This window comes from Salvia hispanica, chromosome 3 (genome assembly GCF_023119035.1).
Source record: "Salvia hispanica cultivar TCC Black 2014 chromosome 3, UniMelb_Shisp_WGS_1.0, whole genome shotgun sequence".
Classification (NCBI taxonomy): Eukaryota; Viridiplantae; Streptophyta; class Magnoliopsida; order Lamiales; family Lamiaceae; genus Salvia; species Salvia hispanica.
Genome location: NC_062967.1, coordinates 46,424,156 through 46,447,682, shown reverse-complemented (window position 1 = coordinate 46,447,682; position 23,527 = coordinate 46,424,156). Strand labels below are relative to the sequence as shown.

Below are 23,527 nucleotides of genomic sequence, written 5' to 3'. Positions count from 1 at the left end.
AGGTTTAGGACCTTTCGACACAAAGATATTGTTCATCACCATTTCAAAACATAAATTAATATACTTAATTTAGGGATTGATGAAGATGCATTTTGTCATTGTAAAAGCTCAAATCACGCATATTTTGTTTTATTTCAGATTTTCTCTCTTTTTGGAAAGTAGTAGTAATATATTCGATGATATTTTGATTTGGTATAGGCTCTCTTGTTTTCAAATTATCGATTTCATTATAATTTCCCAATGGAAGAAATTCCGGAGCCATTTTTCTCTGATATTCTTTCGAACCCAAATAAACGCTCTTTTTTTCAAAATCTTTCGTTACTTAATTAATATCCTAACTAACGCAAATATTATGATATTTACTTTACCCTTAATTAATTAAATTCTATTTTCTAGTAAGTATTGTTTATGAAGATGAGTTGTTTTCAAATTTTTGAGTCTTTTAAGATTATGCTTAGAAGATGATAAAGGTTACTCCTCAAATTATGAAAATTGAAAAGTAAAAATTGCATGAACTCATTATTCATTAAAATTATTAACGGAGGTAACTTCTTTCACATGTGATCGAATCCACGTTATCTATTGCTAGTAGTATCAAGATAACTGTGATTCATGATGTTTATTGTTAAAATAAAATTAATTTTATAAAATTTTGACTAGATTAGTTTCATAAAATTAAAATTCTGCATGTTAATCAAGATGTTTAGTAATTGTCAAATCAAAGAAATCATATACTATAATATAGTAAATCCATTTTATAGTTATAATTATGTTCCAATATATCAAGGATTGCTCTACTTTTATTGTATAATAATAATAATAATAAATAGATAGGTAGAGAATAGTAGAAGTTATCCCACAAGCTTCAAGAACGAGTAAAATAAAGTCGAATTGCCACCATTCTTGATGCTATACAACACTAGCATGGGTGGGACTCACGCTACATCAACTCTATGGCCCCTTATTTTTCATTCATCATTTTATACTCCACTTTTTCATAGCATATAGTAGTATGTGTAAAAACAAAAAGAAATGAACAAAAAATTTTACAAGAGAGAATGTTAACGTGAGATGAATGAAGATTCGAATCTAAACTCATATTTCAACATTGTATTTGCAATTTTATTAGTGTTTGTAATTACAAATATGCTATACCGTATGATTAAAGATTCAAATCTTGATCCGTCTCACAACAATATAGTCCAACACACTGAACCAAAAAAATTCAAGACAAGGGAGACCTCTTTGGCAAACTCTTTCTCTTGTGCAGCATCCTCTTCGGCCTCAGTAACCACGCTTGAATGACTTCACACGACTCCGTTAAAGAAGTATATCCGTTTTCATATGAATTTTCTTCTGTTTCCAAACTCGGAATTTGCCCATCGCTCCAGCCACTCGTAGCACCTATAATGTTGCTTCCATTTATTGTGATTTCTTCTTCGCCGACAGAAACCTACATTATACAACCTATCAATATATGTGTATGTGTATGTGCACGCGCGCAAATATATCGATGAGAGAGAGGAAGAGACTTTGCAAGCAATGGAACAGAAGCGATTAGGCAAGTCTTGAATGTGCCTGCCACAAGCTTCACAGCAAGTGCCACCACCTTTTGTCTTTGAACTTTTTGCATCTTTTTGCTGAGGCCTTGGATTCAAATGTACTGCTTTTTCCCCATTTATTTTGTATGCCTGCAAACATTCCGTATTTTAATCATACAACGCCCTAATTTTCCACCCCTTTTCTAGTTTCATCCTATTTTTCAAAATATATAAATACTAGTACATCTTTAAACAAAAGTGGCATCAGTTGCATTGCATGTCATTAATTTTATGCATCTCATGATGTTCATATGAAATTGAATCTTTGTAGAAATTAACTTTACTACATAAAAGGAAACTTAGCTAATAAGTATATATGATTTGTTCAATATTGGACATATATGGAAAAATGTTAAAGCAAGTGCAAAATCAATATATCCCTCATAATAAGGAGAAAGATTACTCTACAATAGGCAAAAAATCATGAATTATTTGTACCAACACCGTAGTCAAATTCAGAAGAATAAAATACATCAAATTCGAGACTTTTACTATTGAGATATTGACGAATTATATAGCCATAGAAATGAAAAGGCAATTTCATTTCATTTGAATCGAATTCATATCGAGATCTAATCATTCGCAGTGAATCAATAAAAAACTTAATTAATTCAAGGAAAAAACACTAACTTGTATGAGAGAGCAGTCTAGATATGGCTGAATATCGTGGAGGCGAACGACGTCGCGGTAAACGTATTTACAGATTTGCAGGAGGCGGTGGAAGCAGCGGTGGTGCGGCGGCGGCGATAAAGTCACGCAATGCTTGCATAAGCACAGATTGCAATCTATACAAAACAAATTCTTCTCATTCTTTCTGAACTCCTCGTGATCGACGCACGTACGGAAGAATTCGCTCCTCAGCAGACCGCTGATCCACTCCTCCGCCGCCGCCGATTTTCTCTTCCTCGACCGGATTTTGCATCCAACCTAATCATCAAATCACGTTAGATCATTTTACCGAAATTCAATCACTTTTCACCAACTACAAAGTGATCGAATTTCAAAAGCTATTCACAAATTTCTCGATCAACTTTACCAATCTCTCACTCTAAGATCCGGATCCGATCGTTTTAGAGCGAGAAACAGCTGCTAATTAAAATACCAAATTCACACTGCATTTCATTACAATTTACCATTTTCTGATTATTGTGAAGTGGATTTCTCTGGATATAACTTGAAGAAAGCGCGTTGATGTTTTAATTTGCAGAAAGCGGAGGGAAGTGTGAAGAATCAGCAGATTGGAGAAGATTGTGGAGAGTCGAAAGAGATGAAAGAGTGATTGCAGTGAGATACATAAAGGTGTAAAGTGCGGAAATAAATCAAATGATATTTAGAGAGAGAAATAGAAAGATTGTAAAAATGTGATTAAATCGAGTATAAATATTTTTTCTATGATTAGTGATGATTATTGAAAGGCCAACACAGAAAAGCTACTATACTATAAATTGAGGAATATATGTTCACATTAATTATTATTCACACACAATTATGGATTTCGCGACCTGCTATTGGCGGGAACGAGAGGCCACGGTGTCCGTTGGATTTCCTAGTGGGTCCCACTCGATCGAGAATTTTCCACGCACCATTGGTTGACAGGTGGCACACCGCGTGCCGCCGATGGTCGTCCCGCCAATCTCGGCCGTTGCCTGTGGAGGCGCCGCCTGCTTTTCGTTATGAGCTTTATTGCTAAATTTACTCCTTTTATCGAACTTTTTGTTGGTTGTATATAGGGAAATTGCGACATGGAACTTGTTCAACAGATAAATTATGACATAATTCATAAATCCAAGACTTCTTCTCGTATTAATGTACATTGCAGATGAAAAGGTTAGAGAATTTAATAACGATAGGCGTGGAAGTTTTTTGGAGTTGTAACCAAATTGAGTTCCAAGTCAGAAATGGTGATTGCATTTATGACTTTTTCCTGAGGCCAACTAATTTTATTGTGTCTTTTTAGATTAGATGAAAGAGTGTGTTGGTCTTCAAAATCTAGTAGTTACATGAGTATATGACTGGACATCATGTACCAATAATTTTGTTAATTTTGTTGAGATTTCTAATAGTATAAACATTAATTCCAACCCATACAAATATAAAGTTGTTTTATATTACCGAATAATTGTGTTCTATAGTGTTCGTGATCTGATTAATCGCTTAAATTAATCATCACATCACAATAAAGGAAACTAAATATATTGAATTCGATAAACAAGATGTGAAATAGGTATTGAAATTTGACGTTTCAATCTCAGGTACCTAATAGAACTCCATTTACCATGCCTCTCATTTAAAGTTTAAACAAGTTTTATTATATCCATGGGAGCAATGGGTTTAGAAAACGAGATGTATGGATTGACGTTGAAAAAGGTCACCATCGGCGTCAAAAGATAGAAGCAGTGCACACGAAGAACAAAAGTAAACGGAAAAGTTGCCATTCCGTGAGGTTGGCGACATCTCCAAATGCTGAAGTTAATTAAATTTTTTTGATCTTTATGCCAGGAGATAGAATCGATCGACTCCAACTCAACCTAGATCTGTCATTTGACATTGTAGATTAAACTTTTAAAAATTTCCTACAATGCAAATTCTACGAAGGGTTTATAGAAAGCACAAGTTTTTGATACAAACTTGAATAGCAATCAAATATGGATTCATTTATGCTTTAAACTGCTGATTATTTGACTTTGGCTTTATCATTAAACATAATTATATCATTATGAAATAATTATCTACCACTAATATAAATCTTTGACCAGCATCTGTGAACAATTTTACTGTAGAATGTAGATTATAATTTATAATTGATACTCCTATTTCATTAGAAATTTCTTGAATTTTCATGTTATCCTTAAGCAGCGCATTAATTATTAGTTGAAGACAAAGTGATGATTTAAGATTTACATAAGTTTGCTTTTAGTTTTAGCAACAAAAATGTGCATATATATAAAAATAATAGTACGGAGTATTATACAACGATGCTGGTAGTGCTATTACTTAGTAGAGCAGTTGATAAAGTGAGGCTTAAAATTGAAATGGAGAGCAGGGTAATGATTATAAATTCCAGCTAAGAGGATCTATGAAACAATCATTTTTCCACAATTATACAGTTACGATGACTAACTTTATTCATACAACTATAGTAATAAAATCTTTTAATTAATGTCCATTGAACATTATATGAGATGTGCGCATTGGAAAATTATTTCAATGGCCTATAAAATAAGTGAGTTCATTAATTTTTTAATAGTATCCGTAATGATTATTTACTGCATAATTAATTCTGCAAACAAAGTTCAACTGTGAAACAAAATACCGCCTCAAATAAAATTATAGTATACCCTTATCAAATATATTTTATCATTAAAAAATGTGGTTTATTATAAGTTTATGTACCAAAATATGAAATTAATTTTACACCGAGGCTCTTAGTAATGCAATTCTAATTCTAATTATAAATTAGATCCTACTCCGTATTATAAATGAAATTTTAACCGACTTGATAACTCATATTTTGACATTATTCGATCATAATTAACTTTAACTGTAAATATATGTGATATTTCTCACTAATTTTAAAATTAGTCTAAAATAACAAACTTTACATTTCGTTTGTTACTCCCTCCATCCCATAAGAATATGCATTCTTTCCTTTTTAGTCTGTCCCACGAGAATATGCACTTTCCAGTTTTAGAAAGTTTTTTCTCTCTAATAAGGTTGGACCCATTCTCCACTGACAATACTTTAATTATTTTTTCTCTCTACCTCTCTCTTATTTTACCAATTTTGCCTTAAAATCCGTGCCGAACCCAAAATGCATATTCTTTGAGGACGGAGGAAGTATTTCACAACCCACCCCATATAAGATATCTTAGGCAAAAATTTTATTATATGTGAGCAACCGTGAATTATTTTGATATTTTAGCTTATATTTTAAGTTTGTGACAAGTAGGAGAAAAAGCTTTGTAGAAAATCATGTTGATTTAGTAGTGTCAAGTAGGATACATAAGTGCACAAAAATTAGTCGAATACTATGATTGACCTATCATGAAAAATAACAAATAAAATATAAAGTTTGTGATATTTTAGACTAATTTTAAAGTTAGTCGAAAATACGAAAATTTGAACAAAGTTTGAAAAAAATATTGTGTTGAGTTTTGTTTGTTGTCAATCAATAAAAACTTACCAGGCCAATTTATGGAGTATCTGTTGGGCTAATATGTTAAGCCGCCTAAACCAAACCGGCCCAAACTGTAGGCTCTAATTTACTTTACTGCTACTACTACTACTACGTATGTAGTAGGAGACGACAAAATTTCCAAAGACACCACACAGTTGTAAATACAAGAGTATAATTCTAAATAGGCCTGTCAAATCGGGTGTCCACGGATATCCGATCCGAAAATTTCGGGTATCCGATCCCGAATTTCCCAAAATCTAATATCCGATATCCGATCCGAAAATAATTTCGGGTACCCAAATACCCGACTCGGGTATCCAGTCCCGATAAATCGGGTATCCAATCCCGATTTTATATTTTTTTATTATTATTTTTTAAGAAAATTAAAATTCATAAGTTATAACATCCATTATTCATCCATAATAAACATCACAATTCAAATATTAATCCTAAATTTGACTTAAAAGTGAAGGATTTTGAGAGTATATTTAATTATTTAAAATAAAAGAATGAATATTTAATTTATTAAATTAATTAAAAATTAAAAAAATCGGGTAATTCGGGTAATTTGGGTATACCCGATCGGATATCGGATAACCCGATACCCGATAATCCAAAAATCTTATACCCGAACCCGATCCCGACACTCGAAAAATCGGATATCGGATATCCAAGTACCCAATATTTCGGGTTTGGATATCGGGTATCCAATATCCGATATCCATTTTGACACCCCTAATTCTAAACATCAGAAGGAGTTTAGTTCATTTTTCAAATATTTATACTGTATCCAAATAACACTGATAAACCAAGGCTACAATTCTACAAACATTTTCCTCTGATGCTACCACACATATCCATATCAGACCACAATCTGCATATTATACCTACAAAATTTCTCTCTCCCTACATATCTACATTCTCACATCCATAACTTCAAATTCCACAGCCTAAACACACCGTGGTACTACAACCTCCTCCTCCTCCCTTCAGCCCTTCATTTTCCAGCCTCCATCTTCGTGCCTGAGGCGTGTGCCCAAGTCCAAGCCACGGCCCCTCACCCAAACCTGCGCCCCAAGCTCGAACACACTGCCAACCATCTTATCATTCTCAATCTTCCTCAACCCCCCAATCTGGCTCACTTCAAACTCATCCATCACACAGTAAGTATCCCTCAAAGCACCCTGCGCCACCATCTTAAGATCCGCTACCGTCATCCATGGCTTCACCACCACCACTTCTCCAGGCGACAGGCGCCGCCCCAACTGACCCTCCAGCTCATCAAAGCTCGGCAACACCTTGCACTCCAATACCAACCCCTGCCCCACAACCCTGTCCCCAATAGGCCACTCTTTGACAAAGTGATCACATTCAAGAATAAGCTTAGTCTCCGGCCACATTGCCACCACATGCTCACAAACAGTCCACACATCTACAGATAAATTATAGCTCCGTGAGCATTCTTGAATGCTGAACTCCGCCAACCTGGATAATGGATTCGTGGCACGACGTACGATCTGATTCTCCACCGTGAAACAGTTGATCGACTTGAGCACGAAGTCAATCAAGCCAGTGTCCCCAATCGACCTCCTCGCCCCATCTCTCAGTTGTTGACGCGACACGCTACAGTCCCTCCCGAGATTCTCGTTCTTGTGCTCCTTCAACAGATCAACGATCACGAGGAGCACGTGCTCAAGCCTCCTCGCAGGCCACCTACAGCTCTTCCTCATCGAATCCACCAACTTCTCGAACCCCATCGGAATTGATTCCCCTGTTTCCAAATTAAGCTTGGGTGCGCCATTAGCGACCATGTCGATTCTTGAATCAAGAGCCAGCATGAATTTAAGCAGATCACTGATTGTGGAGAGTGGATTCGTGCTGCATTTTAGGTACGCGTCTATGATGGATTTGATCCTATTTGCATTCCGATTGCTCATGGAAATACTGATAATTAGATCGAGGCTTAATTTGCTCAGATATCGGATAGCTGCGTTGTGTTTTTCCTCTGTAATTTCGCCATTAAATCTGTAGCCCCATTTAGCTAGCCACGATTTCCCGTATGCTATGCCGTGGATCAAATTAAGCTCAACCGAACCCCTCCTCGATACATGATCGGCCGAAATGCTCCTGCAGATGTTTCGATTCAAATTTGAAGATCGACAATAACATGAATTAGGTAAGCAAATAATGTTGAAGAAAAGTGAACCTGACTCTAAGAAGGGTGCAAAGACGATCCCAGAATTCCATACTATCCTCTGCACCAAAGAAATTAAAATTGTATCTCAAACCGTGGATGCAGACGAGATGCCCGAATCCGTTGCAGTGAACCAATCCGTATAATTTAAGGTTCTCAAGTTCAGCAAAATCCACATCCAACGGCTCATTCCAATCAGCTTTGGCCGGAATTATAAAATGGTACTTTCTCTTGCAAACAAAATGGTGACCCCAACCTGCATAAACAAATCAAATGACAAAGGAGATAACATTCAACTGCAATAGATCATCAAAGGGAACTTGCTGATGAAGAAATTGAGTTAATCATGCAAACAGATGAAATAGTGATGCAATTATGAGACGAAGAAAAAAAGTGAACTAGAATCAGTGAAACCAAATCGAAAAACCTGATAATTCACAGTAATTGCAGAAGGGGGCGGGAGAGTCCTGAACGGTTTCTTCCACAGTGTAGAGCGGGCAGACGACGCCGTTCTCAGTGAACAAGGAAGTGCACCAAACCGGCATTCCGTTGACGCAGTAGTTTTGAATCTCTGCGAAATCATGAAGAAAAACTCGAATGTTGTCTCTGAAGGCTCCCGACAGCGCCTTCTTGACGAAATCTGGGAAGGCGAAATTGTCGTACAAGAAGAGTTTCTCAGGATTGATCCTGTTTTTTCTCATATTGCTAGGTTTTCTCAAAACAATCGACGCCATCGATGAAAGCGGTGAAGTGGAAGAACAAGAGAAGAAAGAAACTGCGATTTTCGTGTGTTGGGAAATTTGATTCTAGTGGAAACAAGGCAGTGGCGCTTGAATTCTTGATTTTTTGAATTTACTCAAATGGCCTCACGAGGGCGGGAAAGAAGTGGGCCGTTTTGCGCTTGTCTGGGGACAATTCGGTCATTTTCGACGTGTGTGGTAACTAAATGGGATGTCGCTGTTTGAGTGAACCAACCTCATTCTCTACGGTTGGTTATATCCAGTAACTCTACATTGACATAGATCCGTGGTCGAAATTACTTTGATGTCCTCCGCAATTTACAGAATATGTTAACGAAGCTTTACGTTAGCTGTAGGAGTTTTGGGACCATATGGTAATTACGACCCCTCTCGCCATTATATTACTAGTCACATTTGGTGTTTAATTACTATAATTAATTAAATTAGCGTGATTATACAATGAAATTAAAGATTATTGGCTGTTGTTCGCTAATAGAAACAATACTATGTTGGTGCGTGACTGTCACTTTCTATATTAATTACTCCTAGTAAATGGTAATTCAAGTCATTCAATCGGCATTATCACTCCCCTTACTCAAATGTCAAATGAAAAGAGAAGAAAATCTTTATGTAAAAAAAATGTGAACATATAGTAGTTAATTAATTAGTATACTAGATTTTACTCCTATTAAGCCTTACACCCACAATTTTGTGTAAAATATTGGTGTTTACAATGTTACACGATTTGCATGAATTGCATATTCGTGCAAATATAACAATGTAAATAACATTAAGGTTCATAATAAATACTCCTATTAGAAATTTTCAATGATTAGATTTTATGTGGCTTGTTTGTATATTTATGTGGATTTAGCTGGCATTTCATGAAATGAAATGTCGCTATTTTTTAACTTTGATGAGCTTCGCTATTCATTTTACAGGAGTATAACATTTCCTCAATTCTTCGTTCTTCTCCACCAAAGCTTTCCAGCTTCAAAACCATTGCCTTCTTTATTAGAATAGGAAAATAAAACGTAATTAGGTTTTAGTTTAGCCTTTATTTCCACAATGTAGTCAATAATGATATTTTCTCCTTCTCTCTTCTTTCTCCCGTGATTGACGGTTTCTGCATTTTCTCCATCCTCCTTCAATGGAGGTTTCTCTATTACTATTCAATTCTCTATATTTTACAGCACTAGAATTAGTAGTAGTTTCATAAGAGGGAAGCACTAATGGCAGGCCAACATACCAACTTGACGACGTCTCAGAACGCGTACAACATACACAGGCATGTTTCTGAAAGTTTTAGAATGGAGTTCTACATGTAGACAGTTCCCAATTTAACCACATTTACCACAGGCACAGTATAACTGCTACTAGCATCATAACCGAAATAACGCAGCTTAGAACTCTCGTTGTTGACTTGCATCGTGCCTTGCCAACTCAACCTCAAATGTGTTCTTCAAATGATCGAGTTCCTTGTCCAGGTCATTGATAGCCTGATTATATACCTGCATTGCCGAAGATTGGCTCGTGGTTTGGATCCTTATAAGTATTTTGTACTGAAGCGGGTGCGGCAGCTTGTATCCGGCAAACAAAACCTTCTCATCACTGAGAAAGCTGAGACCTTGCCCGAGAGCACTACGAACGAAAATAAGCTCATTCTGTATGGTTAACACGAAAATAAGCTCATTCTGTACGAAAATAAGCCACAGTTGGAAATGTCAACACGAGTCGTCCTGGTATGGTTAACATGAGGGACAGGGCGAAGTGGGATGCATGGAAGGCTGGGATGCATGGAAGGCTGTTGAAGGCAAGTCTGCAAAGAAAGAAAGAGAGAAGGAGAGAATATCTTTATTGACTACATCGTGGAATTGTTAACTACAATTTACAATAAAATACCTTATATATAGGCTGGAAATAAAGGCTAAACTAAAACCTAATTACATTTTATTTTCCTATTCTAATATTCTTCTCCAACAAAACCTTCCACTCCAAATTTATTGGTTGCTCTCACCATTTTATTGGGCTCAGATTTTATTAGACAAATTAAAATTGACAGAATTATGAAAACCAAACACACATGCTCCTATAGAGGTTGAGTGATGAATGTATGTCATGCAAACATTTCTAAGTTTTTGGAAGATAAATGTGATGTGTTTCTCTTTTTCAAAACTCGTGTATTTATAAAGGCTCAGCGTAGAATTTGGAAAAACTCAACTATTACTTACGGTATTATCTACACACCAACAATTACAGCATCTGAAAAAGCCAAATGCCTTGGCAATATAAAATGTAAAAAGCCTAGCTCATGTCTTCGAAAATATTCAAATCAATTAAGCGTGAGCATTTAATTTTATTACCAAAATCAATAATTACATATTTTGGAAATTTTATTAACAAACTCAATAATTTATAAATTTAGAAAACTTTATCAAAAGAGTCAATATTTTATAAATGAAATTGCGATTATATAAATTTTAAACAAATTTTATTAACAAAATCAATAACTTTTAAAACTTAGGCTTTCTTTACTCCACTTACTTCAATTACTACTACTATAATATATAGTTATTAAATATTTTGGGTTTATTCTTTTTTAAATCGTCATTTTATTTGTTAGATCAGCCGGCGTTGCTTTAAATCTCGACCTAGTCCATTAAATTATGTCCATTCCTAGCCCTCTACTAGAGTACAACATTTCAATTGTTGTTGTTCTGCAATTAATAATTTACAATTATCAGAATCGAGTTTCGAACTTTTTGTAAGTTCAATTCCTCTAGCTAGACAGAATTTCCTCCTTGGATTAATGAAATTTTTATGTCACGTGTATTTCTACGGAAAAGATATGGAGTAGTATATTTTAATCTAATTATCTAAATATATAAATAATAAATTGAAACACATCAAATACAAAGCTTGCTATGCTAAAGTACCAAGTTTTGCAATGTACATAATTATAAATTTATAAGTGAAATTTAGTATCCCATGAGAATGAAGAAATCCAAGAGGAAAATACAGTAAGTTGAATTTTTTTTAAATTATGGACTAAATTATCTGAATTTATGCAAATCCAAATAGTAATAATAAAATATTGATTTTACACAAAAAAGTCTAAACAATAAATTTTGATGCGAATGGCCTTGCGCTTTCCGTCGACATGACTTGAAGTCGGCTCTGAAGACTTTTCTCTTTAAAACCCCAACTTCTTCCGCATATTCTTTCACCTTCCTGACCAAGCAAAACACATATTCTTCTTCTTCTTCATTTATATCTGCACATATCTTCGAATTCGTTTGAATTTCAATACACAGATTTTGAAATTGAAACACAACAACACTTGATTTGAAGGTGTGTTCCTCGGTGAGATTCGATTCTGCTCAAATCGTCGGATTCGGAGCTAGATATCTAGAATTTTTCTTTCCTTTTTTTTTTTGTGATAGGTTTGATTGAATTATGGTGAAATCGGTGGAGAATGGGACGTCGCTGCCGCCTTTCTTGGTTAAATGCTACGAGATGGTGAACGATGAGTCAACGGACGCGTTGATTTCATGGAGCGACTCCAATGACAGCTTTATTATATGGGATGAATCCAAGTTTTCTTCCCAGCTGCTGCCCAAGTATTTCAAGCACAGTAATTTCTCCAGCTTCGTCCGTCAGCTCAATATCTATGTGAGATTCTCTTTTATCCTACCCTCCTTTTGATTGTTTTTTTTAAAATTTAATTGAATTATTCTGCTATGTGTTTGTGAATGATGGTGTGTTGACGTGCTGTGCTTTAAATCTCGATGGAAGTTGTGATGATTATGTTTTGTTTCATATGTATAACTAAACTGTTGAACTGACCACCAGGGCAAGGCCAATTGGAATTTTTATTTGCTATATGCGATTGTGAGATTGATCTATGTTGATTTTTTTAGTTATGATGTATGTATAATTATAAATTTGGATAGGGGAATTGCATTTGTAGGAAACCCTGGCAGTAGTAGAAATATGTTTCTGGTTTGGTTACACTATGGTGAATACCTAGCTGTCTTAAAATCTCAAGAGCTTGAGATGCATTTGTGGAATTGTTAGTGGTTAGTTTAAATGATGGGTATACACTTCAAAATGAAGTATAATGAACTGAACTAATGAGGAGAATTGTTGCCACATCCTCCTGAACTTGACAACGTCGTTTTGAACTTATTGGGTATCTGGTTTGGCCTGCACTACATATGAGGAGGTCTGAGCACTTAAAGTATAATTTCTTTTGTTATTCTCGAGGCAAAGAGATGTCGCTCACTTGTTTGCTCGAGACTTCATCTTGAGAGAGCATCCATTTTAGAATGCCCCTACCTGAGAATTGAGTATTGTGTTATGAGAAGCCCTCATTCAATTACTAGTTGGAATATGCTCTGCTCTGCATTATAGCAAGTCCCATTACACACTAGATTCTTTCTGTTTTCAAGTTTGTGTCAAACTGTTGGGCAATTTGTTGGAAAATTAGTGCTAAGAGAAGTTTTGTTTTGTTTTGTTTTGTTTTTTCTTTTATTTTCTCTGCGGTAGTGCTACACCCTCACATGGTTCCTAAGAATAGATCTCCTGTTTCCATCCAATTACAAAGATGTTGGTTAAAATGGAGAGTGTGCATTGTTTTTCAGTTGTGTCTTGATTTTGCAGTCATTTGTTTCAATTGAGGAAATAGTTTGCAACCCTGCATTAGTTGCAGGGATGATTCAATATGTTCTCTGCACTGACTTTTTATGATCTTAAACCAAACCAGGGTTTCAGGAAAATCGACACTGACAACTGGCAATTCGCTAATGAGGCCTTCTTGAAAGGGCAGAAGCATTTGCTGAAGAACATTGTTCGAAGAAAGCATAGTCACAATCTGCTGCAGAACAAATCTTCGCAACAGAAAGACCCAGAGCCTGCTCTACATCCTGAAGAGGACAAGAGACTGGCCCTATGGAAAGAAGTCCAGAGTCTCAAAAGTGATAGAAATGCTTTGACGCAGGAGTTGACAAACGTAAGACTGCACCAGCAGACTTCACGGAATAAAATGCTACTTTTGGCCGAACAATTGAAAGGTATGGAGAAAAACCAGCAACAGATGCTTTCTTTCATTGTCATGGCTATGCAAAGCCCCGAAATCGCTCAGTTTTTCCAGCCGAAAGAGAACAGTTGGCGTATGGCTGAAACTGGAAAAACTAAACTGAGTGAAGTCATGGACGATGATTGTGAACCAACTCCCTTCGATGGAACGATAGTCAAGTATCAGCCGCCTAAAGATGCACCTACAACGCCTGAATGCACGACAGATGCCTTTGATTACGAAAGTTTTATGGAAATTGATTTCTCTGCCGATGAAATGAGAGATTTTCTGATGGATACCGACTTTTTGTTAGGCCCGGATCCAAAGGATGAGAAGCTACTACCTCTTGAAAACCACAACGAAATTATTCTTCCAGATGCACCTGAAAACGATGCAGATATGGATCAGATGCTTTTGCCCTATTTATTGACAGAAAACAAAGTTCCTGTTGGGTCTGGAGGTGAGGGTTGTACCGACTCTGGGGTCCAGTTTGGATTGGCATTCCAGCCTGATGAATCTGAGAACTCAGATGGCTCAGCTGGTGATATCAATGAAGACCAGAATGAGATGACTGAAGCTACAAAGTTGCAAAGCTCTGAAAAAGTTGAAGTTTTAACTAGACAAATGGGGTCCCTAACTTCTGAAATGAGCTGAAATCAAAATACCTTCAAATTCTTCCTGTATGCAATTGCATTAGTGGTTAGGCTTTTTGTGGAAATTGGTTTTGCTCAAGAGTATGGGAACTAAGAATCCCCTTTTTCTTGCCTCAACTGAATGATGCACTATTGCATAGCAATGAGGACTGACAGGTATTCATAAGTTGTTTTTTGAATAAGAAACATCTATTCTTTTATTTTTCTGATGGTTCCCGATAGCAAAGAGCAAGAATCTCTACTATTTTCTTTATAATTTATTCACTATCAATGTTCCTACCCGCAGTCATGTTTAATTCATTGATTCTGGTGCCACATTTGTCATTGGATAGATAATGCATAGGGGTAGCTTGAATTATGTTTCTTGTTCAAAGGGAACAGGTGATCAATCATGTGATAAATTGTGCAGTCATCGAGTGCTGAAACATATTGAAATAAGGCAAAATCTATCAAAAAAAAAGCCCTAAGAAAATTGCCTTATTAGTCCAAGAGTGAGAATAAATGATTATCATCCTTGTACAAGCTTGGCCATGGCAAAAGCAGCAGCGGATGCGATGGCTCCGATGAAGGTGGTCTGAAGAGCACTCCAGAAGGGTTTGCTTCCGGTGAAATGACCTTTGCCGTAGCCAAAGATAAGCAACGCAAGAAGAGTAACGATGACAGAAGCAATTACAGCTCTATCTGCACTGGATATCAACATGTAGGGGAAAAGTGGGACTATCCCACCCACTATGTAAGCTATGGCGATCGTCATTGCGCTCTGCATTGCTCTCTTTGGATCTGGCTTCTCCAATCCCAGTTCAAACCTTTACAAAGGGAAAAAAAATTTAAATTTTATAAGTAACATAAATATTCATCTTGCTCTAATTTGTCATCGTTTTGTGGTCTCGGTAGCACGAGATCATTAACTTTTTCTGATACTGCAGTTAGTTTTTTTCGGTTTGTGTGGAAATAGATCTATGCATGACATTTTTTGTTCTGTTATGAATTCTGTTGGAAAAACCCTCTCTCTCTGTCAAACACACTTGCACACACAGATTTTCTCCCCAAAAAAAAAGTTGAAACATTATAAGGCTTACTTCATCATGAAATCAAGCCAGGCTTGTGGATTTTTCCTGAGTGCATTTACCACCGGCGAATATTCATGCGGCTGAATCCCATACTCCGACAATATCTCTGCTACCTCCGCAGCTTCTGCAATCATTTTTCACCAATCCAATACACTCTGTTAAACTAAAATTCTAGATAATGTTGATGTATATAAAGACGAAATTGAAATATTAAACCTGTATCAGGCACAGCAATGATCTCATCCTGCTCTCTCTTCAACTCTCTCATATAATGATCTGCTTCGCTTTTCGCAGCCAAGTAACTGCAAAATCACAATTCCATGCATCAACTACGAATACAAATACAAATTGACTGACATGATAAGCTGGAGATGGGATGAATTGATGATATACCCTCCGAGGCCCATGGATATGGCGCCGGCGGCGATCTCGGCCACGCCGGCGGTGACAATGACGGCGGAAGTGGCGTTGGCGCCAGAGAGGCCCGCGGCGAGGGCGAAGGGGACGGTGAGGCCATCAGAAACCCCGATTATGATGTCTCGCACGATCTCGCCCGCCGTGAAATGCTTCTCTTTGTGGTCATTCAACAGAGAGGCGTTCGATTCACCTGCCATCCCTCTCTCTCTCTCTGTGGATGCAGTGAGTGAGTGAGTGCGTGCGGTGCGTAACTTTATATGAATATAAATGCTTCCTTCAAATTTCTACCTTTTGCGTTTCTATATTTTTGTTTTATTAGTAATTAATTTAAGCGCTGTAGACCAAGCGTGACATGTGTCACAAATTTCTGTGATTGCGATTTGAATCACAAATATACATTTAATAATAATACCAGCATTCTAGATTTTATACCATCAAAAGTAGGCAAAAAGATTTAACTTTCAGTGTTTGCGATTCGAATCACAAATTTACATTTAATAATAGAAATAATTTAATAATTAATTAAAAGGGAGATAGACTAAAGTAAAAGATATTATAATGATGTACTACATAAAAGTCTCATATACATTATTATATTTCTAACTTTATTCTTTTTCATTTTAACTATTTTTTTTTACCACTTTTTTAAAAAGAGTGTTCAAAACGAAACGTCACTAGTACAGTAGTATAGTGGGATGGAGAGAGTACTAGTATTTTAGATTTTATACCATAAAACGTAAATTATCAAGAAAAAAAAAACAAACTATGACGTTTGTTAAATTTTGGATTATCCTGTAATTTAACAATTACGGGATATCATAACTTTGATATTATTTTAATTGTTTCATAGCACAAAATTTCATCATACTATTTTTCTAAATTTTATCAACGTCATGTGTACATATGTACAAATTAAAGATATAGTAATTGACTATATCTATTAAATGATGTCGTAAAATATTCATAATATTTTACATTTGCCAAAAGCATTCATAATTTTCCACGAATCATAAACTATTGGACAATTGAGAAAATAATGTCAAAGATATGATATAACTGGTCATTTTTTAAAGTTACGGAACATACTAGATATTAACAAACTTCATGATATTTTTATATAGGAGTTTATTTTTTCTATTAAAAAAAAACTTTATGATTTTTTTGGCCATTTACCCTTTTGTAAACTACTCTCCGTCCCACATTAAGCGAGTCACTTTTCTTTTTGGGATGTTCCACTATACATGAGTCTTTTACGGAGTATCTTTTAAGCAAAAAAAAAAATCATATTTCTTACATTATTTTACCACATACTTTATTCTTTCCACTACTCTACTTTCTCTATCTCTCACTCTCATACATTACTCTCTTCACTTTAACTCTTTAAATTTCAATTACTTAAATCTCGTACCCAAAAAAAAATAGCTCGTTTATGACGGGACGGAGGAAGTAACATTATTCAAATGAGGTAACTCTAAATTTTCATTTCTATCATTTAGGATTTTTAGTATGCATTGTACTTTTTCCGGCCTGTTATAAGTAATTAATTTCTTTTGAATATGAGATTTAAGAAAATAATACTCATTCGTCCACGATTTAAAGTCCCACATTAGTTCAGTGCAATTTTAAGAAATGTAAAAAATATTGAGTGGGAAATTTAGTGGAATGCAAGTTCCACTTTTATGTCTTAATTTTATAATAAAATAAGTATAATGAGTTAGTAGAAAGTTATTTTTCAAAAATGGAAATGACAAATATGGACATTATTTCGTGGACGGAGGAAGTATTTATTCATTCCCTTCACTATTCATAGGTCACACTATTTCATTCCTACAATTAATAAAAAAAATATAGTATTTCAATAATAAAAATTTATTATAAAAACCGAAAATTTCATTACAAATTCCTAAAAAAATTACTCCCCCCGTCCCTGAAAATTTGTCATTTATTTCCTTTTTCGTCCGTTCCTAAAAATTTGTCACCTTTCATTTTTACCATTTTTTGCAGTGGACCCCATATTCCACTAACTCATTCTCACTCTCATTTTATTATAAAACTAATATATAAAAATAGGACCTACATGCCACCAACTTTTTCAACCCAATTTCTATTACATTTCTTAAAACCTGTGCCGGATCAAATGGTGACAAATTATAGGGGACGGAGGGAGTACATAATTATAGATAATTTTGGATAAATTAGGTTAAAATTTTTTTAAAAATAGGTGAAAGACTATAATATTTGGGGAAGTGATTTTTTTTTTAATTTTCACCAATTTTTTAGAAAATAAAAATTAAATGGCTAAATAGGATGCCCACTCACGGGCCTACGAGTGGCCGTTATCGCACGTTGTGAGCGCGCCACGTCGACAAGGCGCATCGGCCCGCCAAAATAGGCTCAACTGCTTAGATCATGCAGCCCGGTGGGATGAGTCACCTATAATGGTGACCCGTCAGGCCAACCGTTGTGGATACTAGATACTCCAATGGGACAGCTAAAAAATGAAATTAATCGCTTGTAGTGGGATTGTAGTGCAACATTAAGGAGTACTCCCTCCGTCCCCGATTAAGAGTCACACTTTGACCGGGCACAAGTTTTAAGAAATGTAAAGAAAAGTTGATTGAAAAAGTTAGTGGAATGTGAGACCCATTTTTTTATATTGGTTTTATAATAAATTGTGAGTGGATTGAGTTAGTGGAATGTGAGACCTACTTACTATTTATAGTAAAAATGAAGTGTGACTCTTAATTGGGACGTACCGAAATGGAAAAGTGTGACTCTTAATCGGGGACGGAGGGAGTATTATTTACCTTTTTTTTAGCATATTGTCATAAATTCAAAAGAGATATGAACATTTCCTTTTAAATGTGCTTGCGTGACTATATGTAAAGTGAGTAAAGAGTGGTGACTCAGTGATTTGTTTGGTTGTTCATATTGACTGATACTCAATTTTTTCTCCATCTTACCTTGTTGGAATCTTCCTATTCCGACAGAGATTCCTTCCACACGGATTCTTTTTTGTTTCTCCCTTTTGGGATTTCTCATATCATTAAATTCGTTTAGAGCATATACTACCATTCTACATCTAATCCCAACTATGAAAGGAGTATTACTCTGCACAAAAATTACCTGCGTAAGGTATATCACTTGACATAATCTTGACCGTTGATTTAGAAATTAGAATCAGAATGTTTGAATTCAGACTTAGTTTTGCGATATATAATTAGTACTTTCTGACCCAATTTCATTTTTAATTTGCCCCACCCAAAAGTACAATTACTATAAATAACAATCTCTTTATATCTATTTTATTTATTCTATTTTATTTTATTTTCTCCGTCTAATACACAAAATAAAATTGTACTATCGTGCCGTCCAAGGAAGGGGTTATCTTCTTTGGGACGGAGAGAGTAGTAGTAAACTACTAATAGTGTTTAGAGATATGAGAGAGAAGGAGTGCGGCCTCAAAGAGAGGAAGTGGCGAGCAAGGTGGTCCATTTTTAGCCTGTACAAATAGAGACCAAATTGTTTTATAGTGGCGTGGGGGAATAATCCACTTTTTTAAACATTTCAACATTACTTTGAATAGCTTGCGAAAAAAAAATCCATTTTGGCTAGGTTTACTTGTGAAAAAAGTTAGTGCTACTATATAAAACAGATTTAATGAGGACAAGGTGTATATTTACTTGTTTTTATAAAGAATGAAGCAATTTCATCTTACGTGATATGAGAAATGATGAAAATCGTTTGTATTTTGAGGATTAGTGATGATATTAATAGATTAAATTAGATTTTTTTTAAAAAAATCCATTCATGTAAATTAATGGTTTTTTGAGCAAACCCTTTTTTTTTCAGCAAAGTTTTCCTCTAAACGGTAAATGTGGATCCAATTTCTCTTAAATCGAAATGTTGAGTTGGTACTGGTTTAATTTCTGGCATACTATTGTCTTGGCCAATCGTACGGCATGATGAGGTGGTTAGACATATCACATTATCTTTAACACCATAACTTAACATTAAGCTAATTTGATAGTATTACATAATCGAAGTTCCAAAGACGAAATTTTTAACATGTTAGCTAGACAAACTTTTTAAATATTACACAAAAGTGCTAGTGACTTGACGGATGCACAATAGTTATCCATATCGCATGACAAAATTGAAGCCTAATCTGCAAAGAGGAATATGGAATGAGTGAGCTACAACAAGCATGTAGAATATTCAATGTATTGACTTCAATTCAAATGATTATAAAGACATTAACCCACTGATTTAGAGCCTCAACTATTTACATATCATCAATGATTTTATTTACTATCGTAGATAGCGAATCAACTACGATTTACACCTGCGTTGCCTATTATCTACTTCAAATTAAAATCATTCCACAACAATATATCAATAGCACAAATTGTACGATTGTACATATCGAAGATTTTAGTTGAATTTGATAAGATATATCATTAAATTTAAATGAACTTATATCAATACAACAGAAACAATAACATGTCATGTGGTGTTACTGTTTTTAGGAATGACACAATAGAGGCAAGGTGAACAGCCTTGGTCGATGGAACAATGTAAGCAAGGAAAGCCGACAAATAGATCCGTAACTTCGGAAAAAAGGATCGACTCTGGATCATTGCAATTGTTGGTCTTCAACGAGGAATTCCTAGCAAGCGCGAGTCATCAGCACACAATTACTACGTCCCTGCCCTTTGTGCACACCGCCCGCCAATAATTAGAGGCATCGGGGGCGCAACACCCTCAAGCTGTTCTCATACTTTAAATAGGTAAGAAGGCACGGCTGCTTCGCTAAGCCATGCCAAGGAATCGAGAGCTCCAAGTGGGTCATTCCCATACTTTAAATTGGTAGGCCAGCGCGGCTGCTTTGTTAAGCAGTGCCATGGAATTCAGAGCTCCAAGTGGGCATTTTTTGTACCATTATTATAATTCATAGGATATCTGTGGTAGAGTTCGGAACGAAAAATTATCAAACAGAAATCAGAAATGTACAAAAATTCGTTCGTTGATATGTTTAGTAGCAAAGAATAAAATTGAGGAACAAAACTGTGATCCAAACAAAGTGGGCTAGGAGTATAGGCCCACAATTTTAGCATTATTTCGTCTGAAAACCATGATGAGATGATACAAGTCACACACATCACTCATTTAAAAATCTCTCCCAAATCCGACTAAACGGAGTATTTTCGTTTTTGATAAAATTATCCTATCAAACTGAACTAGATTTAAATTCATTATTTTAATTAAAAATTAAATATATAATCAACGAGCTCATGCTATTTTGGTAGGTACAAACAACTTTTGTAATGCAGAATATACAATTAAATATAATAAGAAATTCTAATAATTTTAAGTTAACAATTTAACTAGGAATGTCACAATATACATAAAATCATTTTTCCATTTTTTCCTTAGTCAAGATAGATTAAATGTTTAGAATCGCGCACTTCACTGTTAAAATGTGGAGTGGCGTTTAAATTTCAACTCTAAATTTCTAGTATTATATTTTTTAGATTTTAATTAAATTTTATTTTACAAAAAGTAATTGGGTATTAACATTCCTATGTCAATTAAATACTAGTACGATTCAGCTACATCCCGTCACTGATTCAAGATTTGTCTTGTAAAGACATACTAATAATCAAAGAAATAATATGCTACATACCTTATATAGACTTCTTATATAAGCACCATCGTTTGACACACATTTACCGTTGTTCATTTCGATTTATCTATTTAGCTTTACTCTAATAAATTAAAAAATATTATAAAAATTTTTAATTTCACAAAATTCATAAAAATCAAAGCTCGATTTCTATATAATTTCAAATAAATGAATAAAATAATAAATCAAACTTTGATTTTTATGAATTTTGTGAAACTATAAATTGCAATAACATTTTTTAATGTATTAGAATTAAACTAAATAGATAAATCGAAACAAGAGTGGTGCTCACGTAAGGAGCACACACAAGGTATGAAACATATCAATCCTTCCAAACATTAAAAGATAGACAAGATATTTGAAACAATTTGGTAAATATGCACCATCATTCAACATTTTCCAACATACATTAAGACCGTAACGAAAGCACATGTTTAATTGATTAGTTTCCGGGAGGAAAATTGGTTTAGCCTAACTGACGTAACGGCATTCCAATATCTTGAGAGTTCAATTTAGAACAATGGGGTCAAATCATTGAAACATAAATAAAAACATTGACAAATAAGTGCACAGGAAATAGGGTTAATATTGAACCTCTCAGACAAATGCCTCGAAATGTCATCAATATTTTTAAGAATGGATAACAGACTCGTCATCTATGGTTCATCATCACTGAGAACAACAAAACCCCCTTGAATAAAGCGAAGAGAAAAATATTCAAATGACGCAAATGAGTTTTTTTAAATTAAAATGAAAAACAATTAACTCCTCAGCTCAGGTCTCCAATGGTTTCTCCGCATACTATAATCTCAGCAAAGGCGAAAGTGTTATTAATCATCATCAGAGTTCAATTCATAATATCGGCAACTTAAAAACAATTACAGATAAATAAAAATCTTGATTTTGATAATAAAATGGGGCAACATTGAACCTCTCAGACAAATGCCTCGAATTGTCATCAATATTGTTAAGAATGGATATCAGACTCGTCATCTATGGTTCATCATCACTGAGAACAACATAACCCCTTCAAATATAGTATAAAAACATTCAAATTCACAAATGTATAATTAAACATGAAAGTATAAACTTAAAACTAAAGCACTCTTCAGTTCAGGTCTCCATAAATCTTCCGCATGAAAAATTCTCAGAAGAACGAAAGTTATGTTTTAATCATCATCAGAGGCCAACACAAAAAAGCAAAAATATTTCGAATTTTTTCGAAAACAATAAAATGATGTAAAAGAATAAACTCAAAATCCAGGATTTACACAGCAAATGGATCTCTTCAGCTATGTAGATTCAGCACATAAATTTATCCCCTGATCTTTAATCAAATACACACCAGAGTAAGATCGAAGAATGAAGCAATAGAGGGAATTGAATCAATTAAGAAAGGAATTAAAAATTGAAAGAGAAGATAGATTAGCGATGATATAGATGAAGGAGGGTGCAGAGTTATATAGAGTACAATAACAAACCCTAGAACAAAAATGGCAAATGATTGGGCCGATATGTTTGGGCCCTTGTGTAATTTGGGTGGGCAAAAATGTTTAGGTCCATAAGTAATTTGGGTGGGCAATGTGTATAACAGGAGTACATACATTAATCGATTAGAATAGAGACCCAAACATAAACCTGCTTATTCGGCTTGTTCCGGTTCTAACCGAACCGGTTGACCGATTAACCAATTTTAAATTTTCATAAATCCTAGAACCGGAGCCCATCGGCTCCGGTTTGGAATCGGCCGGTTAAGAACCGATCGATTACGGTTCCGAACCGGAACCGTTGTGTAATTTTAATCCGAATTTATTTATAATTTTAAATAGTTCAATACTAAAAAAATAATAATCCAACATCTAGAAATATAACAAATAATACCTAAAAATTTAAATAAATACATAAAAAGTAC

General features: G+C 34.9%; 4 protein-coding genes, 1 long non-coding RNA gene and 4 other non-coding genes across 12 annotated transcripts; 1 reads left to right on the top strand and 8 right to left on the bottom strand.

The window, feature by feature from the left end:
• Window positions 1-1,082: 1,082 nt before the first annotated feature.
• LOC125216648 (protein RGF1 INDUCIBLE TRANSCRIPTION FACTOR 1) lies at window positions 1,083-2,982 on the bottom strand. The gene is made up of 4 exons (XM_048118404.1): window positions 2,735-2,982; window positions 2,232-2,528; window positions 1,533-1,691; window positions 1,083-1,453 (listed from the first exon to the last, which is right to left on the bottom strand). The coding sequence occupies exons 1-4, from the start codon at window positions 2,735-2,737 to the stop codon at window positions 1,226-1,228; spliced, it is 687 nt and encodes a 228-aa protein (XP_047974361.1). The 5' UTR covers window positions 2,738-2,982; the 3' UTR covers window positions 1,083-1,225.
• A 3,701-nt stretch (window positions 2,983-6,683) lies between these two features.
• LOC125210337 (PHD finger protein At2g01810-like) lies at window positions 6,684-8,706 on the bottom strand. Its single transcript, XM_048109895.1, has 3 exons — window positions 8,400-8,706; window positions 7,985-8,228; window positions 6,684-7,905 (listed from the first exon to the last, which is right to left on the bottom strand). Exons 1-3 carry the CDS (start codon window positions 8,704-8,706, stop codon window positions 6,768-6,770), a joined length of 1,689 nt encoding a protein of 562 aa, XP_047965852.1. The 3' UTR covers window positions 6,684-6,767.
• Window positions 8,707-11,907: 3,201 nt separating this feature from the next.
• Window positions 11,908-15,426, top strand: LOC125213916 (heat stress transcription factor A-8). 4 transcript variants are annotated; one of them, XR_007175038.1, is made up of 3 exons: window positions 11,908-12,384; window positions 13,478-14,598; window positions 14,852-15,426. XR_007175038.1 is itself a non-coding variant. In XM_048114712.1 (3 exons), the coding sequence occupies exons 2-3, from the start codon at window positions 12,169-12,171 to the stop codon at window positions 14,441-14,443; spliced, it is 1,182 nt and encodes a 393-aa protein (XP_047970669.1). In that variant the 5' UTR covers window positions 11,908-12,075; window positions 12,156-12,168; the 3' UTR covers window positions 14,444-14,642. The 4 variants fall into 4 exon arrangements, 3 of the variants coding, with proteins under 3 accessions (XP_047970669.1, XP_047970667.1, XP_047970668.1); XM_048114712.1 differs by lacking the exon at window positions 14,852-15,426 and having other exon boundaries at window positions 11,908-12,075; window positions 12,156-12,384; window positions 13,478-14,642; XM_048114711.1 differs by lacking the exon at window positions 14,852-15,426 and having other exon boundaries at window positions 11,910-12,063; window positions 12,156-12,384; window positions 13,478-14,642.
• LOC125213917 (vacuolar iron transporter 1) lies at window positions 14,870-16,181 on the bottom strand. The gene is made up of 4 exons (XM_048114713.1): window positions 15,906-16,181; window positions 15,729-15,814; window positions 15,522-15,636; window positions 14,870-15,248 (listed from the first exon to the last, which is right to left on the bottom strand). Exons 1-4 carry the CDS (start codon window positions 16,124-16,126, stop codon window positions 14,951-14,953), a joined length of 720 nt encoding a protein of 239 aa, XP_047970670.1. The 5' UTR covers window positions 16,127-16,181; the 3' UTR covers window positions 14,870-14,950.
• A 4,131-nt stretch (window positions 16,182-20,312) lies between these two features.
• LOC125212385 lies at window positions 20,313-21,816 on the bottom strand. The gene is made up of 2 exons (XR_007174662.1): window positions 21,616-21,816; window positions 20,313-20,891 (listed from the first exon to the last, which is right to left on the bottom strand). It is a non-coding gene; the product is annotated as an uncharacterized LOC125212385 (long non-coding RNA).
• A 391-nt stretch (window positions 21,817-22,207) lies between these two features.
• On the bottom strand, window positions 22,208-22,293 carry LOC125217272. The gene has a single exon (XR_007175687.1). It is a non-coding gene; the product is annotated as a small nucleolar RNA SNOR75 (small nucleolar RNA).
• Window positions 22,294-22,378: 85 nt separating this feature from the next.
• On the bottom strand, window positions 22,379-22,463 carry LOC125217194. The gene has a single exon (XR_007175614.1). It is a non-coding gene; the product is annotated as a small nucleolar RNA Z159/U59 (small nucleolar RNA).
• Window positions 22,464-22,544: 81 nt separating this feature from the next.
• Window positions 22,545-22,630, bottom strand: LOC125217271. The gene has a single exon (XR_007175686.1). It is a non-coding gene; the product is annotated as a small nucleolar RNA SNOR75 (small nucleolar RNA).
• An 87-nt stretch (window positions 22,631-22,717) lies between these two features.
• Window positions 22,718-22,802, bottom strand: LOC125217191. The gene has a single exon (XR_007175611.1). It is a non-coding gene; the product is annotated as a small nucleolar RNA Z159/U59 (small nucleolar RNA).
• Window positions 22,803-23,527: the final 725 nt, after the last annotated feature.

What these genes read in the sequence shown, in the direction of transcription:
- LOC125213916 (XM_048114712.1), top strand. Translation starts at nt 12,169, where the DNA reads ATGGTGAAATCGGTGGAGAATGGGACGTCGCTGCCGCCTTTCTTGGTT. An exon ending in TCCGTCAGCTCAATATCTAT is followed by an intron (nt 12,385 to 13,477) that starts GTGAGATTCTCT and finishes AAACCAAACCAG; the next exon opens with GGTTTCAGGAAAATCGACAC.
- LOC125210337 (XM_048109895.1), bottom strand. Translation starts at nt 8,706, where the DNA reads ATGGCGTCGATTGTTTTGAGAAAACCTAGCAATATGAGAAAAAACAGG. An exon ending in CAATTACTGTGAATTATCAG is followed by an intron (nt 8,229 to 8,399) that starts GTTTTTCGATTT and finishes TTGTTTATGCAG; the next exon opens with GTTGGGGTCACCATTTTGTT. An exon ending in TGCACCCTTCTTAGAGTCAG is followed by an intron (nt 7,906 to 7,984) that starts GTTCACTTTTCT and finishes AAACATCTGCAG; the next exon opens with GAGCATTTCGGCCGATCATG.
- LOC125213917 (XM_048114713.1), bottom strand. Translation starts at nt 16,126, where the DNA reads ATGGCAGGTGAATCGAACGCCTCTCTGTTGAATGACCACAAAGAGAAG. An exon ending in ATATCCATGGGCCTCGGAGG is followed by an intron (nt 15,815 to 15,905) that starts GTATATCATCAA and finishes GTGATTTTGCAG; the next exon opens with TTACTTGGCTGCGAAAAGCG. An exon ending in CATTGCTGTGCCTGATACAG is followed by an intron (nt 15,637 to 15,728) that starts GTTTAATATTTC and finishes AAATGATTGCAG; the next exon opens with AAGCTGCGGAGGTAGCAGAG.
- LOC125216648 (XM_048118404.1), bottom strand. An exon ending in TAGACTGCTCTCTCATACAA is followed by an intron (nt 1,692 to 2,231) that starts GTTAGTGTTTTT and finishes GAATGTTTGCAG; the next exon opens with GCATACAAAATAAATGGGGA. An exon ending in TCTGTTCCATTGCTTGCAAA is followed by an intron (nt 1,454 to 1,532) that starts GTCTCTTCCTCT and finishes TGTATAATGTAG; the next exon opens with GTTTCTGTCGGCGAAGAAGA.